This window comes from Scyliorhinus torazame, chromosome 2, assembly GCF_047496885.1.
Source record: "Scyliorhinus torazame isolate Kashiwa2021f chromosome 2, sScyTor2.1, whole genome shotgun sequence".
Classification (NCBI taxonomy): domain Eukaryota; kingdom Metazoa; phylum Chordata; class Chondrichthyes; order Carcharhiniformes; family Scyliorhinidae; genus Scyliorhinus; species Scyliorhinus torazame.
In genome coordinates, this window is record NC_092708.1 from 82,863,360 (window position 1) to 82,876,148 (window position 12,789).

Below are 12,789 nucleotides of genomic sequence, written 5' to 3' on the forward strand. Positions count from 1 at the left end.
TTGGATTTGCAGCTTTTTCATGGCTCCAGTAAATTTCTAGAATATGCGCGATCTTCACCTGAGGAAGGAGCAGTGCTCCGAAAGCTAGTAACTTGAAATAAACCTGTTGGGCTTTAACCTGATGTTGTAAGACTTCTTACTTTCTAGAATAGAGTGCTCAAGACATTTTTTTTTCATTTTTGAAGTATATTTTTAATTCTACTTTTATGCCCAAAATGACCACCCACTCATGTAATCTGTTTTATGCTTTTCTCCAATCTCTTATCTATTCCCCCTGTCAAAATTAATGGCAGGTCATGGTGCAAATTCCTAGGGTTAATCACTAAACGTTTCCAGTGTGTGGAAAAGAAAATGGCTAGATTTTGGTATAGTTGTCTCATTGCTTTGATATTTTGAGTGATGGTGGTGGCATGAAGTTTCTTTGGTTCTATAAGTTCATATGTCACTGAACTTTATTCTCTCTCTTACAGTGATCACATGGAAAATGTATATGGATACTTGATGAAATATACTAATCTTGTTACTGGCTGGCAATATCGGTAAGTTTATGAAGCAGAAATTGTTAAATGAATGATTTTACATATAAATTTAGTGTTGGTACAATGTAGTTTTGGCCTCACACCAATGCTTATTTTGTGTAAGGAGTGACTAAAATTGTAGTTGCACGATAATTAATGGTGCAAAACAAAACTGTTTTGTACCTCCTTGCAGTTTGAGCATTCAACTGGATCATCTTGCACTATTGATAAAAGATTTAAAGCATCTGATGTGAACTTTCAACTGTGGCTTTAGTTATGAAAATAGTCACTATTTGGAATTGTGGTTACATCAGTTGAGGCAATTATGAAATATCTTAATCTTATTCCTACATATTTGAATTTTGTCCAGACGTGCTTCCAAAGAATTAAGTCCGATGAGGGCTGGGATCTGGAATGCACTGCCAGAGAGAGTGGCGGAAATAGATTCAATGATAGCTTTCAAAAGTTTTTAAAAATTGTAGATTATGGGGAAAAGATGGGGGACTGGGATTGGCTGAAATGCTTTTGTGGAGAGCCAGTGTGGACTCGACAGACCAAATGGCCGTCTTCTCTTCTGTAGCCATTCTATGGTTTTAAAATATGGTGTAGTATACTAAAACAGTACCCCAAGAGAATTTTAGGGCTGATGAAACTTAGAAATTAGGTTTTTAAAATTGTATATGAAATCCATGAAGGCATTTCAACATTAGGCTAAGAATGGGTGTGCATATTTATGCATATATGGGCCGCACTGTGGCACAGTGGTTAGCGATGATGCCTCCCAGCTCCAGGGACCCAGGTTCGATTCTGGCCTTCGGTGACTGCTTGTGTGGAGTTTGCACATTCTCCCCATGTCTGCATGGGTTACCTCCGGGTGCTCCAGTTTCCTCTCTCAGTCCAAAGATGTGCAGGTTTGGTGGATTGGTCATGACCAATGCTCAGGGTTACGGGGATAGAGTGGAGGAGTGGGCCGAGACAGAGTGCTCTTTCGGAGGTTTGGTGCAGACCCGATGGACAGAATTTCCTCCTCCTGCATGATAGGGATTCTGTGGTTATAGGGAGACCTCAAATCTTTCTCCACTGAGCCAACTAGTGGCCAAGGTATGCAACTACATGATGCTCAATATAATAAATTTGAATGAGGTGTTGATGCAGCAGTAACCATAGTTGCATTTTGACAGAAAAGCATGACCCAAATTTCTGACCACAGACAAGTACACTTTCTGTGCAGGGAGTTTTGTGCCACAGAATTTTAAAATATCATAGAATCCCTACAGTGCAGGCCATTAGGCCCATCAAGTCTGTACTGATCCATGTCCACCCTGCGCTATACCTAACCTGCATATCCCTGGACACTAGGGGACAATTTAGCATGGCCAATCCACCTAACCCGTACATCTTTGGATTGTGAGAGAAAACTGGAGGTAACCCACACTGACACGGGGAGAACGAACAAACTCCACACAGATAGTCACCCAAGGCCAGAATCGAACCTGGGTCTCTGGATCTGTGATGCAGAAGTGATTTATTTTTTTCACCATCCTCTTGCTGAAGGGATTCCTCATCATTTTAAGGGATGGTCCCTTATGTGTTTGTACATCTAGAGTATATGAATATGTATTGATGTTGTCAATTTTATTGATTGTTTTGGTATACATTGTTTATGCCTGAAAGTGATATCTTTGATCTATGACTAGGGCAGCACGGTAGCACAGTGGTTAGCACAGTTGCTTCACAGCTCTAGGGTCCCAGATTCGATTCCCGGTTAAGTCTGCACATTCTCCCCGTGTTTTAAAAAATATATATATATTTTATTAAAGTTTTTCGATCAAACAAAAATTTCCCATTTTACAACTTTGTAATAATATATACATTGATCGTTTTTAAAATAAATAATATGCTAACTAACGGCAACTGCCAACAACAAAATAAGAAACAACAGAAATAGTAACTTTGTGAAATCAAATATAAATAACTAATATATAAACACACACATAAAACCCCTGAGGACCCAAATGAGCCCTCCCGCCCCCCTGGGTTGCTGCTGCTGCCTTTCCTATTTTCCTTTATCGCTCTGCGAGATAGCCGAGGAACGGTTGCCACCGCCTGGTGAACCCTTGAGCCGAACCTCTTAGTGCGTACTTTATCCGCTCCAATTTTATAAACCCTGCCATGTCGTTTATCCAGGCCTCCACGCCCGGGGGTTTAGCTTCTTTCCACATAAGTAGAATCCTTCGCCGGGCTACTAGGGACGCAAAGGCCAAAACATCGGCCTCTCTCGCCTCCTGCACTCCCGGCTCATCTGCAACCCCAAATATAGCCAAGCCCCAGCCTGGTTCGACCCGGACCCCCACCACCTTTGAAATCACTTTTGCCACACCCACCCAGAACCCATGCAATACCGGACATGACCAAAACATGTGGGTGTGGTTCGTCGGGCTTCCCGCGCATCTCCCGCACCTATCCTCCACTCTATATAAAAAAAATTTAAAAAAATCTACTCAGCCTTGCTCCCGTCATATGCGCCCTGTGTAGAACCTCGAATTGTATCAGGCTGAGCCTGGCACACGAGGTCGAAGAGTTTACCCTACTTGGGGCATCTGCCCACAGCCCCTCCTCAATCTCTTCCCCCAGCGCCTCCCATTTTCCCTTCAGCTCCTCTACCATCGTCTCCCCCTCGTCTCTCATTTCCCTATATATATCTGACACCCTACCCTCACCCACCCATGCCCCCGAAATCACTCTGTCCTGGATCTCTTGCGCCGGGAGCTGCGGAAATTCCCTCCCCTGTTGCCTCACAAATGCCCTCACTTGCGTATAGCGAAATGCATTCCCAGGTGGCAACCCATATTTTTCTGTCAGTGCTCCCAGACTCGCGAACGTCCCGTCTAAGAACAAGTCCTTCAATTTCGCAATTCCTGCTCTCTGCCAAGATTTAAATCCCCCATCTATCCTTCCCGGGACGAACCTATGGTTGTTCCTTATCGGGGACCACACTGAGGCACCCGTCACTCCCTTATGTCGTCTCCACTGCCCCCAAATTTTCAGAGTTGCCACCACCACTGGGTTTGTGGTGTATTTTTTCGGGGAGAACGGCAACGGCGCCGTCGCCAGTGCTTTTAAGCTAGTTTCCCTACAGGACGCTATCTCCAGTCTTTTCCATGCCTCTCCTTCCCCTTCCCTCATCCACTTACATATCATTGACACGTTGGCGGCCCAATAATAATCACTTAGACTCGGCAGTGCCAGTCCCCCTCTGTCCCTTCTGCGCTGCAGGAACCCCCTCTTTACTCTTGGGGTCTTTCCAGCCCACACAAAGCTCATAATACTCTTGTCCACCTTCTTAAAAAAAGCCTTTGAAATCAGTACAGGGAGGCACTGGAACACAAAAAGAAACCTCGGAAGGACCACCATTTTAACCGCCTGCACCCTACACCCTGCCCGCCAATGACAGGGGAGCCATGTCCCACCTCCTAAAGTCCTCTTCCATCTGCTCTACCAGTCGTGCCAAGTTCAGCTTATGCAAGGTTCCCCAGTTCCTGGCCACCTGGATCCCTAAATACCGGAAATCTCTTATTACCCTCCTCAACAGTAAATAGTCTATTCCCCTGCCCTGTTCCCCGGGGTGCATCACAAACAGTTCACTCTTCCCCATATTCAATTTATATCCTGAAAATTCTCCAAACTCACTGAGTGTCTGCATTATCTCAGGCATCCCCTCCACTGGGTCCGCGACATACAACAACAAATCATCCGCGTATAATGACACCCGATGCTCTTCTCCTCTAAGTACCCCCCTCCACTTCCTGGAGCCCCTCAGCGCTATGGCCAATGGCTCAATTGCCAACGCAAACAGTAATGGGGACAGGGGACATCCTTGTCTTGTACCCCTATATAGTCGGAAGTGGTCAGATCGTTGCCTATTTGTAATCACACTTGCCACCGGGGCCCTGTACAGGAGCTGAACCCATCTAATGAACCCCTCTCCAAATCCAAATCTCCTCAGTACTTCCCTCAGGTAGTTCCACTCCACTCTATCAAATGCTTTCTCTGCATCCATCGCCACCACTATCTCCGCCTCCCCCTCCGGTGGGGGCATCATCATCACCCCCAACAGCCTCCGTATATTAGCATTCAATTGCCTCCCTTTAACAAACCCCGTTTGATCATCATGCACCACCCCAGGGACACAGTCCTCTATCCTCGTCGCCATCACCTTGGCCAAAAGCTTGGCATCTACGTTCAAGAGGGAAATAGGCCTGTATGACCCGCACTGCAGCGGGTCTTTGTCTCTTTTCAGGATCAGCGATATCGTCGCCTCCGACATCGTCGGGGGTAGTGTCCCCCTTTCCCTAGCCTCATTAAAGGTTCTCGTCAGAAGTGGGGTCAGTAGGTCCACGTATTTCCTATAGAACTCCACCGGGAACCCATCCGGTCCCGGGGCCTTCCCTGCCTGCATGTTCCCAATTCCTTTTACCACCTCCTCCACCTCAATCTGCGCTCCCAGTCCTGTCATCCTCTGTTCCTCAACCTTCGGGAACTCCAGCTGGTCTAGGAAACGCATCATTCCCTCTTTCCCTTCCGGGGGTTGAGCCTTATATAGCCTCTCGTAAAATGCCTTAAACACCCCGTTCACCCTCTCCGCTCCCCGTTCCATCTTTCCCTCCTCGTCTCTAACCCCTCCGATCTCTCTCGCCGCCCCCCTCTTCCTAAGTTGTTGGGCCAGCAGCCGGCTCGCCTTCTCTCCATATTCATACTGCACTCCCTGTGCCTTCCTCCATTGTGCCTCCGCCTTACCCGTGGTCAACAAGTCAAAGTCCGTGTGCAATCTCCGTCTTTCCCTGTATAGCCCTTCATCTGGAGCCTCCGCATATTGCCTATCCACCCTCAAAGTCTCCCCCAACAATCTCTCCCTTTCTTTACCCTCTTGTTTCCCCTTATGGGCCCTTATGGAGATCAGCTCCCCTCTAACCACCGCCTTCAGCGCCTCCCAGACCACTCCCACCTGGACCTCTCCGTCATCATTGATCTCTAGGTACCTTTCAATACATCCCCTCACCCTTACACATACCTCCTCGTCCGCCAACAGTCCCATATCTAATCTCCGGAGTGGGTGCTGCTCCTTTTCCTCTCCTACTTCCAGATCTACCCAATGTGGGGCATGATCTGAAATGGCTATAGCCGAATACTCCGTTCCTGCCACCTTCGGGATCAGCGCCCTTCCCAGGACAAAGAAGTCTATCCGGGAGTACACTTTGTGGACATGGGAGAAGAAGGAAAACTCTTTACTCCTTGGCCTAGTAAATCTCCAGGGATTCACTCCTCCCATCTGCTCCATAAAGCCCTTAAGCACCTTGGCCGCTGCCGGCCTCCTCCCGGTCCTAGATCTGGACCGGTCCAGCCCTGGGTCCAGCACCGTGTTGAAGTCTCCCCCCCGCCCCCCCCATTACCAACTTTCCCATCTCCAGGTCCGGGATGCGCACCAACATACGCGTCATAAAGTTTGCGTCGTCCCAGTTCGGGGCATATACATTCACCAGCACCACCGCCTCACCTTGCAATCTGCCACTCACCATCACGTATCTACCCCCACTGTCCGCCACTATGGTCTTCGCCTCAAACAATACCCGTTTCCCCACCAGTATTGCCACCCCTCTATTTTTTGCATCCAAGCCCGAGTGAAACACCTGTCCCACCCATCCTTTTCTTAATCTGACCTGATCCGCCAGTTTCAGGTGCGTCTCCTGAAGCATGACCACGTCTGCCTTTAGCTTCTTTAGGTGCGCAAGTACCCTTGCCCTCTTAATCGGCCCATTCAACCCTCTCACGTTCCACGTGATCAACCGGGTTGGGGGGCTCTTTGCCCCCCCCCCCCCCCCGTCGACTATCCATCCCCTTTTTTAGACCAGCTCCTCACCCGGTTCCCACGCACCCGCTTATCCCCCGGACGGTGCCCTCCCGTCCCGACCATCCCATCCCGTAACAGCTCCCCCTACCCCTTAGCAGCATCAACCCAGTTAACCCCCCCCCCCCCCCCCACCGCTAGATCCCTCTCTAGCTTAGTTGCTCCCCCCATATTGCTTCCGGTAGTCAGCAAACTCTGGCTGACCTCGGCTTCCCCCCGTTTATCCTTGGCCTCCCATTATGTGAGGCCCCCTCCTTCCTGCGCCCCCTTTTCCCGCCACAATTTCCATAGCGCGGGAACAAAGCCCGCGCTTCCCTCTCGGCCCCACCCCTGATGGCGCAGCTCCCTCTCTCCTTCCCCCTCCCCTTCTCTACCGACGCCCACATTTCTTCGTGTCCCCCCCCTTCGAGGGGAAAGAAAATTTTCCCCCATCTGATTCACAGTCCCTTGCCACCACCTCGCTACTTCATTTCAAACACACTTTCTCAGGTCTAGTCCAACTTCTCCTCTTCATTAAATGTCGACGCCTCCTCTGCCGTCTCGAAGTAGTGGTGTTTACCCTGGTGTGTAACCCACAGTCTTGCTGGCTGCAACATTCCGAATTTCACTTCCTCTTGTGGAGCACCGCCTTGGCCCGATTGAAACTCGTCCTCCTTCTCGCCGCCACCGCACTCCAATCCTGATACACGCGGATCACCGCATTCTCCCACCTGCTGCTCCGTGTCTTTTTCGCCCATCTCAGGACCATCTCCCTGTCCTTGTAGCGGTGGAACCTCACCACTATTGCTCGAGGTATTTCTCCTGCCTTTGGTCTTCTCACGAGGACTCGATACGCTCCTTCCACTTCCAGGGGGCCCGTCGGGGCCTCAGCTTCCATTAAGGTATGGAGCATCGTGCTCACATACGCCCCAACGTCCGCTCCCTCTGCCCCTTCGGGAAGACCCAAGATTCTTAAGTTCTTCCTCCTCGAGCTATTTTCCAGTCTCTCCATACACCTCTTATGCAGTGCCTCGTTCGTCTCCGTCTTCACCACCAAGCCCTGTATCTCGTCCTCATTTTCGGCAGCTTTTGCCTTCACTCCACGGAGTTCCATCTCTTGGGTCTTCTGCGCCTCCTTTAACCCCTCAATCGCCTGCAGCATCGGCGCCAGCACCTCCTTCTTGAGCTCCTCCACACATCGCCGGAGGAACTCCTGCTGTTCCAGGCCCCATACCAACTGGCCTCCCTCCGCTGCCATCTTGCTTCTCACTTCCCTTCTTTGCCGCTGCTCCAGAGGATCCTCTGCAATCTGGCCAGTATTGTCTCTTCTGTCCATTCACATCCGGGGAGACTCCCTTCCTTCTATGTCGCCTCGCAGTGGGTTTAGCCTTCGAAAATTGCCGTTGGGGCTCCCGATAAGAGCCCAAAAGTCCGTTAAAACGGGAGGTGCCGAAACGTGCGACTTAGCTGGTCATCGCCTCACCCGGAAGTCATTCTCCCCGTGTGTGCGTGGGTTTCCTCCGGTGCTCCGGTTTCCTCCCACAGTCCAAAGATGTGCAGCTTAGGTGGATTGGCCATGCTAATTTGCCCTTAGTGTCCAAAAAGGGTAAATTGGGTTACGGGAATAGGGTGCAAGTGTGGGCTTGGGTAGCATGCTCGTTCCAAGGACCAGTGTAGACTCGATGGGCCGACTGGCCTCCTTTAGCACTGTAGATTCTATGATGCTATGATACATCTGCTAATTAATGTTGAATGCACATTTATCTTGGAAAAACTATTGTAAAATTTAATGTATCCAACATTTGAATATTTCAGTATGTTGGAATATCTCATTTCAGAAATGGTTGCTGCAGCTACAAAACTCAATTTACTTAGCTCACATGAAAATAATTAAGTTTTAGTACTGCCACTAAATTTATTTAGTGTTTATTCCAGTACACTGCAGGAAAAATCACACTTATTAAACTATTAAAAGTATTTTAATTCACCCTAAAAATTGTATCCAATCATATCATTCCGCTCTTGTTTCTTAGTTCTAAGTTGAATGCACTCTCCAGGACTTAAGCATGTCCAGGATTTAAGTATGTAATTTAGGCCTAACTATCGGATTCTTTATCTGTGACATTCCAGAATTGGGCAGGAGTGGGGATGTTCTCTGATGATTGCACAATGCTCTGTGCCATTTGTGACTCCTGTTGCTGGAGCAGTCCACGTCCATCTGCAGTAACACCTGGACAGTATTCCGGCTTGGCTTATGTGTTGCGCGAATGTTACTCCAGTGCAATGCAATGAATATCTCCAACAAGCATGAATCTAACTATCTCTTCTTGACGTTTAATAGCATTACTGTCTATCTAAATCTGGGAGTTTTCATTGACCAGAAACTGAACTGGAACAGCCATATAAATAATATGGCTATAAGAGGGGTCAGTGGCTGGGAATTCTGTACTCTGTGGTGAGTAATTCACCTACTGCCTCTCCAAAGCGTGCCCACAATCTACAAGGCACAAGTCAGGTGTGCAATATTCCCCCCTTGCCTGGATGAGTGCAGGTCTAGCAACACTCCAGAACAAAACAGCCTGCTTGATTGGCACCGATCCACCACATTAAAAAAAACATTCACTCCCTCCACCACCGATGCACAGTGGCAGCATTGTGTTCCACCTACAAGATGCACTGAGGCTCCTTTGGTAGCAACTTCCAAATCTGCAACCTCTACCCTTAAAAAGAACAAGGGTAGCAGATGCTTGGTGACACCACCACCTGCACATTCACCTCAAAGCACTCGCCGTCCTAAGTTGGAACTATATCGCCGTTCCTTCACAGTCACTGGAACCCCTCCCTAACAGTTCTACGAGTTCTTAAACTATATGGACTGCTGCGGCTCAAGAAGCCAGCTCACCATCACCTTCTCAAAGGCAATTGGGGATGGACAATAAATGCTGGTCTGGCGAGTAATGTCCACATCTTGTGAATGAATACATTAAAAAAAAAACCTGACATTCACTGCAGGCTGCATTGTTGGAATTTCTGTCTTTTAGATGAGATGGTAACAGGTGACCCTGTGCGCTGGTTCAGCTGCATATAAAAGGTGGATTTTGTGAAGAAGAGCTCTTCCAGTATCAACCTACATAATAAATCAGCTTATTTTTCCATATTTGGAATCATACTGCGCATGTTGAATGAGCTTGCCTGGAAATGTAAAGAAATGTGTTAATTTTCAGTGCTTCAGATACCCTGAGGACAGACTGTATAAATACAAGTTCCTTACCTCCCTCAATAATGTGTGTTCTTCATAATAATAGCTAGAAAACTGCCATTATTTTGGTTCTTTATAGTGATGATCTTTTTTTCCATCTACCAGATTCTTTGTTTTAAACAATGAAGCTGGACTGTTAGAATATTTTGTCAATGATCAATCCCGAAATCAGAAGCCAAGAGGCACTTTGCAGCTGGCCGGAGCCGTCATCTCACCAAGTGATGAGGATTCTCACACGTTTACAGTCAATGCAGCCATTGGAGAACAGTATAAACTAAGAGGTAAAGTACTGAGGGTGGTGCTTCATTTTGGCACCTATTGATTGGGCTGTTCAAACTAACTTGTTTAGGTGGCATCGGGGTGAATTGTTGGTTGGTCTTTAATGGAGGAGTAAGCATCCTGGACTGGGCCATGCCTCGCATCCTGCCCCCTCCCCAGCAGTCACTGTCTTGCACTATGATGGAAATTTTAGATCCTGGACTACTGCATTTCCCAGTATTGGCTGCTTTTTTTTGGACCGGTCTGAAGAACAACGGATCTGGAGGCATCCAGTGTATTCCCACTAACGAGTTTAAGTCTGACTGGGACAATGTTACTCAGCCAGGTGTGGGTGTATTCCTCCGACTCCAAGCTAACAGATAATTTCCCTCAGTTGGTTTAACCCCTAAATTGCCTGCTACATCTTGGTCTCATTTCTGGACCCAATTTCGTAATCGCTCCCTCGCATAACACTCCACAAGTCTGACCCTGAGCTTATTGCTTGCCATTGTAATGTCCATTCTGACCGTGGCCACCTTATCTGTTCCAGTGACGTTCCATAGAAGCTCGAGGGACTGAACCTCACCTTTTGATTAGGCACTTTACAATATTCTGTGCTCAACATCACGCTCAACAGTTGGGGACTGTAACCACTATGCTTTTATTTTCATTCTTTCTGCTGATCATTTAATCATTACTGATTGAAACCTATAAGACCCTGAGGGGTCTTGACCAGATGGATATGGAGAGGATGTTTCCTCTTGTAGGAGAATCTAGAACTAGCGCTACTGTTTAAAAATAAGGGGTTGTCCAGTTGAAACTGATATGAAGTGAAATGTTTTCATTCACAATCTTTGGACCTCTCCTCCTGAAAAGGTGGTGGAAGTAGAATCTTTGAATATTTTTAAGGCAGAGGCTGATACATTGCTGCATAAACTTCAAGAGTGTCTACTGCTCGATCCCCTGACCACATTTCGGAAAATCAGACCACAAGGCAGCGGTCCTTTTCCATGCATATAAGCAGAAACTTAAGCGGGAGAATCTGGTTAAGAAGGCAACGGAAAGCTCCTATGCGACTGTTTGGAGTCAGTGGACCAGTCCATATTCACGAATCTAACCGAGAATGCCAAGTACCGTCAAAGAGCTCATCAGTACGTGTGCTGAAGACTGTGTGACAAAGAAGGTAATATGTGCATTCCCCAACCAGAAACCATGGTTTAACCGGGCGATCCACTCCCTACTTGAGTCCAGGTCTGAGGCACTCGTGACAGATGACCCTGACCTACACAAGAAATCTAGATACGACCTCTGAAAGCCATCAGGGATGCCAAGCGACAATACCAGGCTAAGCTAGAGTCCCTCACCAACGACATGGACTCTCGTCGGCTCTGGCAAGCCTTAAATAATATAATGGGCTACAAAGCAAAGCCGAGTAGAATCTCTGGCAACGGAGCACCCCGCCCCGATTAACTCAATGCATTCTGTGCTCGTTTCGAGCAGGAAGCCAATGAACCATTGTCAACTGCCCCAACAGCCTCAGACCTACTGTCACAACCTCAGAAGTTAGATCGGCCTTCTTGAAATTGAACCCAAGGAAAGCAACGGGTCCTGGAGCCCCTGGTCGTGAACTCAGATCCTGCGCGGACAAACTGGCGGGTGTGTTTGCAGACATCTGCAACCTCTCCTGATTCCGTTCCAAAGTTCTTGCATGCTTCAAGAAGAACACTATCATTCTAGTGCCAAAGAAGAACCAGGCAACATGCCTCGGTGACTATTGACTCGTGGCCCTGACATCTATCGTTTATGAAGTGCTTTGAGAGGTTAGTCATGAGACACATCAGCTCCAAACCTCCAGATTGCTTTGATCCACTGCAATTCACCGTCTGCCACAACTGGTCCACAGCTGACACTATCTCCTTGGACCTCAACCCTGGAGCACCTCGACAACAAGTACTCCTACGTCAGGCTCCTATTCATTGACTAAACTCCGCCTTCATCACCATAATCCCAGACAACTCTATTCCAAACTCCCTCTGCAACTGGATTCTTGTCTTCCTGACCCACAGACCACAATCAGTAGGGATAAACAACGAAATCTCTTCTACAATAGTCCTTAATACCAAGGTCCCACAAGGCTGCATGCTTAGCTCCCTACTGTACTCCCTATACACACACGACTGTGTGGCAAAATTCGTCTCCAACTCCATCTACAGGTTTGCTGATGACATGACCGTAGTGGATCGGATCTCGAACAATGATAAATCAGAGTACAGGAGGGAGATACAGAATCTAGTGGCATGGTGCAATGACAACAATCTCTCCCTCGATGTCGGCCCAAGACCGTAAGAAACTACAGAGAGTCATGAACACAGCTTTGACCATCACTTGAACCTGTTGACTCTGTCCACACCTCCCGCTGCCTTGAGAACGTGGGCAGCATAATCAAAGACTCCTCCTGTAATGACATGCATATATGTTAAGGGTTGATTATTAAATCTCCGTGTAATACAAACACTAGTTGGCACCACTAGTTCCCAGTATAAATATAAGAACTCCAGAATCTTGGGTACTAGGCAGTTGTGTGTCATAGAGAGATAAATCACAGCAGTTTTTTTTTCAAATAAATTTAGAGTACCCAATTCATTTTTTCCAATTAAGGGGCAATTTAGCGTGGCCAATCCACCTACCCTGCACATCTTTGGGTTGTGGGGGCGAAACCCACGCAAACACGGAGAATGTGCAAACTCCACACGGACAGTGACCCAGAGCCAGGATCGAACCTGGGACCTCGGCGCCGTGAGGCAGCAATGCTAACCACTGCACCACTGTGCTGCCTAGATCACAGCATAGTTAAGATTAGATAGAAGCAG

The 12,789-nt window shown here is 47.8% G+C and overlaps 1 protein-coding gene across 2 annotated transcripts in view; it reads left to right on the forward strand.

The window, feature by feature from the left end:
• osbpl11 (oxysterol binding protein-like 11) overlaps positions 1 to 12,789 on the forward strand; it is a 206,409-nt gene that overhangs the window by 60,657 nt on the left and 132,963 nt on the right. For both annotated transcript variants that reach the window (XM_072473183.1, XM_072473182.1), the window contains exons 2-3: positions 471 to 539; positions 9,767 to 9,942. In XM_072473183.1, coding sequence (XP_072329284.1) covers positions 471 to 539; positions 9,767 to 9,942 — 245 coding nt within the window. The remainder of the gene's footprint in view (positions 1 to 470; positions 540 to 9,766; positions 9,943 to 12,789) is intronic.